This window comes from Paracoccidioides brasiliensis (genome assembly GCF_000150735.1).
Source record: "Paracoccidioides brasiliensis Pb18 unplaced genomic scaffold supercont2.21, whole genome shotgun sequence".
Taxonomy (NCBI): domain Eukaryota; kingdom Fungi; phylum Ascomycota; class Eurotiomycetes; order Onygenales; family Ajellomycetaceae; genus Paracoccidioides; species Paracoccidioides brasiliensis.
The window spans coordinates 3,189-6,976 of NW_011371378.1; the positions used below are offsets into that span (position 1 = coordinate 3,189).

A 3,788-nucleotide genomic window follows, 5' to 3' on the forward strand; every position below is an offset into this window, starting at 1 on the left:
CCAGCACTCTAAATCAGTCAGGTTTAAATGCTGTGCAGCCTTGTCATTAAGTGCAAAATTCCACTGCAGAGTCATTTTAAGATCTGTTGCTTTCTGCAAGAATAAATAACAACTAGTGCAAAATGTGAAAAAATTCACTACTCTGTAACTACTGACTACATACATTTCTTGACAAATTCTAAGAGGTTATCAAAAAAGTGAAGGGAAGCATTACATCATTTGTAACAGAAAGACAATAGAGAATGAACTTTCTTAATATCATAATACAACAACTGCACAGTAATTGGCACATTGTGATCAGAAGGACATATTTGCTTTATCAATAACTTATCTTCAATTTCAAGACATGAAGATTTGAAGATAATTTACTTCCACTACTGGAGGAATAATATCTATATATCTGTTCTTGATATGCATCTCCCATAAGAAAACCATTTCATTTATACTTGTCAGAGGTTATAGTCTTACAGACATTTGTACACCTCATCTTTCTTTAAAAAAAAAAAAAAATTAAAATTTAATATTAAATTAAAATAAAATTAATATCTCTCTTACAGAATACAACATTGAATGGATAATGCGCCACGTCTGAAAGAAAGCACCGGTGGAGCTGAAGGGTACGAAAACCCCACACACCAAAAATGCTAGTTTAGTTAATATGTATTAGGTCTTCTAATCATTTCATAATGCTGTAGCCTGTGCTGTGACAAGGTATGCGATGGACATTAAACTGTGCTCTGTAACATGTAATAAGAAAACAAATATAGAACTTCTTTGTCAATGGCTCAGCCCTGAAATAGTCACTTAAATAGTTACTCGATGCCAGGAGAAAGGAGCGGAAGAGGGAAAATAGGCATTGATGCCCTGTTTCTTAGTTCCCGTATTAGTTATTTATTATTCATTTTTTTTCAACCACATGGAACCACAAAATTAAAAAAAAGAAAAAAGAAAAGAAAAGAAAAGAAAAAGAGCAAGAAAGAAAAAGAGAAGAAAGAGGAGGAGAAGGAGAAGAAAGAAAAAGAAAAGAAAAAAAAAGAAGCAAGAAAAAGAAATAAAATACCAGGTACCTAGTTTGTCTGGGAATTCGCTTCTTCCCCCCAAATTTCGATTCAAATCCCAGGCCGTAATAAATATCTCCTCTCCTCTTCTCTGATTCCAATCTTCTCATTTATTCTGTCCAACTCCGGCTTTGGCTATTCACATTCTTCCTCCGACCGACTCTCAGTATATATATATCATATAAACTACCCCCGTTCCTCTCTTACTCTATAGTTCATACTTAATATTCCCATCCCAATCGCATTCTCATACAATCAGTCCAACGACCTTCAAGCTCTCTCGTCTCTCAAATTCTCAAGCTTCTACAGCCCAACATTCTCCAAATCCTCGTAATGCCTTCTTACACCCCCTCCTCGAATCAATATCCTCCCTGCCCCGGTCCACCCCCCAAGGGCCCTCTGCCACCAGTCCCCAAGTAATTCCCTCCGCCGGGGCCATTTTGCTCGCTTCCCATCACCGTCGTTGTCATCATCATCGTTGTCGTCGTCGTCGTCGCCATTGATCCTTCCAACTCTCAGGCCCTCCTTGATCATATCATACCCGTCTCGAACCACGAACGTCTCACATATATAGATGGGACTCATTGTTGACAGCTGGCTGTCAATTGCATCCTGTCCGCTCGCCTCGCATCCTAAAACACCTCAATTTTCTGTTCCTCGCGTTTTAAACTCTTTAATTCACTGTCCAACAAAAAATATTTATCAAAAAACCAACTCCCAACCCCCCCCCCCTCCCCTCCCTTTTTCTTTATTGATTTCATGCCGCGTTTTTCGTATTTTTGGCCGTTCAGAAATCCTCTCCGGCATCCTTCCCTGCCCCACTTCATCGCGATTTGAATTAAATGCCATGCTCCTTGATCCCTGGACCTGCATGCCTGACCTGGGTTTTTTGTCTCTTTTAGACGGATTTCGCCTACTATTATTATTCATATACAGAGTCGGGCACAACAAAGAGCAACCGAGAAAACGCCGGCCAGCCTGCCACATAATTGAATACGATTTGCGCTGCACCGCCCCAAGGACTCTATTATAATCAAAGATACGATTCGAGACGGATTTTTCCCTCGTTAGTCCAGCCTCGAGCGGTTTGAATGCTGGACATGAAGAATGCAGCCTCTTACTTTTCGAAACCTTTTTTTGGTTCATTCCACGCAGCTTTATTTTATTTTTATTTTTCCCTTCCGGGTTTAGTTGCCGTGCTGAAAGCCTCAAAGGCTGAAAGGGATTCGAAAGTTTTGTCAGCAACATCCAGCGTCTTCTGAGACACGGTTCAAACTGCCGTTCTGCGGCTGGGCATTCCATAATTATACTTGCTACGGTTAACCCTGAACCCCTGGTCGCCCTATGCACAGCTAGCGGAAATAGCTTCGGCCACTCAGTCATCTGACCACATCCGCTCCTGACTTCGTTGGACTGTTGTTCGCTGTCAAATCAATTTTGCCGATTTCTACTCTTGGTTTCTTAGATTTCTTTTTTGGCTACGTCCGTCGCACACTCCCGCCCCCTCCCGACAGAATATTCTACCAATATGTGTGTAGCACCCTGCCTCCGCGTCCATGCAACCTCCGATGCTGTCTGCACATAGCCGTTCTTCACTTAGTATATCCTGGAACTAAGCATCGTCTCTCGTTCTTTTGTAGTCAAGACCTCCCTACACGGCATGAATCATCCCGATACACCCAATGTTGTCACTTGGGGACGGAGTGGAGTGATTAAGACTGCGGGGCAATTGGATCCGAGGTGTGTTAAATCCGTTGGCAGGTCACTGATAATATTTTGATGGAGGCTTAAAACTGCAACAGCAGCAGTGGAACGGAAGGGGTTCTACATATCCTGTATGCATTGCCAGATATTTCGACATCTCTTATGATCACTTTCATACGTGCTTCAATGTCGATTATGTGTTCCATGCAGCTCAATGTCCATGAATCATTTGCTTCCCCGCCCTTAAACACCACCTTGGCTTAGTACGTGCTGTCTTTTTCTCTTTTTTAAAAGATGTTCAACACTACTGAAATGTTCCTAAAGCGTCCTCCACATTCAGCAAAGGCGACTGATAAATCATGGGCTTCCAGCTCGCTTTGTGGTCAACCAAGCAGGGCAACCGCAGCTTATCCTTGACATGTTGAGTGTTCTGAGAGTGATCTTTTGAATATCTCCTTATCCTTCTATAATTTGCTTTTATTCCCCCTATCTCGCTCTGCTTTTCGAGGTATTCTATACCTTGTCATTTGGAAACGATGTTCTTGGCTCTTTTGTCCCCAGCCCGACAGCAGACTCCATACTCCGCAACTCCACGTGGATGCATCCAGCCCACCGGTCTTGTCTGTTCCTATCCTGCAATTCTATTCCCTTTGATATTGTCCCTGTGCATTTTCCCTTTTAACACCCTTTTAATATACTCCCTATCGTATATTTCCTTTGAGCATGTTGCTACATTAATGATGCCTTGTTGATTTACTGATCGAATGCTATCATGTCATGGATGGCGATGATTTCTATATCCTCCTTTCGCATTGATGTACTTTTCTCTTCCCCCCCCCCCCCCCCCCCCCCCCCTTTTTTTTTAAATTTTTGCTTCCCGGAGTTGTCCAAAGCCCGATGTATTCAAACCCTGGGGGTTCTTGCTCCTTTCTCCTTTTGGGGGAAACTCGAAATAACTTCTTTGGATATCCCAACCTTTACACTTTTAAAAAAAATAAATACATATTAGTTTTTTTTGGGGAAAAG

The 3,788-nt window shown here is 42.0% G+C and overlaps 1 protein-coding gene across 1 annotated transcript; it reads right to left on the bottom strand.

Annotated features, from left to right (window-relative positions):
- Positions 1-1,361: 1,361 nt before the first annotated feature.
- PADG_08562 (uncharacterized protein) lies at positions 1,362-1,643 on the bottom strand (the record flags this gene model as incomplete). Its single annotated transcript, XM_010765578.1, has 1 exon — positions 1,362-1,643. The coding sequence occupies one exon, from the start codon at positions 1,641-1,643 to the stop codon at positions 1,362-1,364; it is 282 nt and encodes a 93-aa protein (XP_010763880.1).
- Between the last annotated feature and the right edge of the window lie 2,145 nt (positions 1,644-3,788).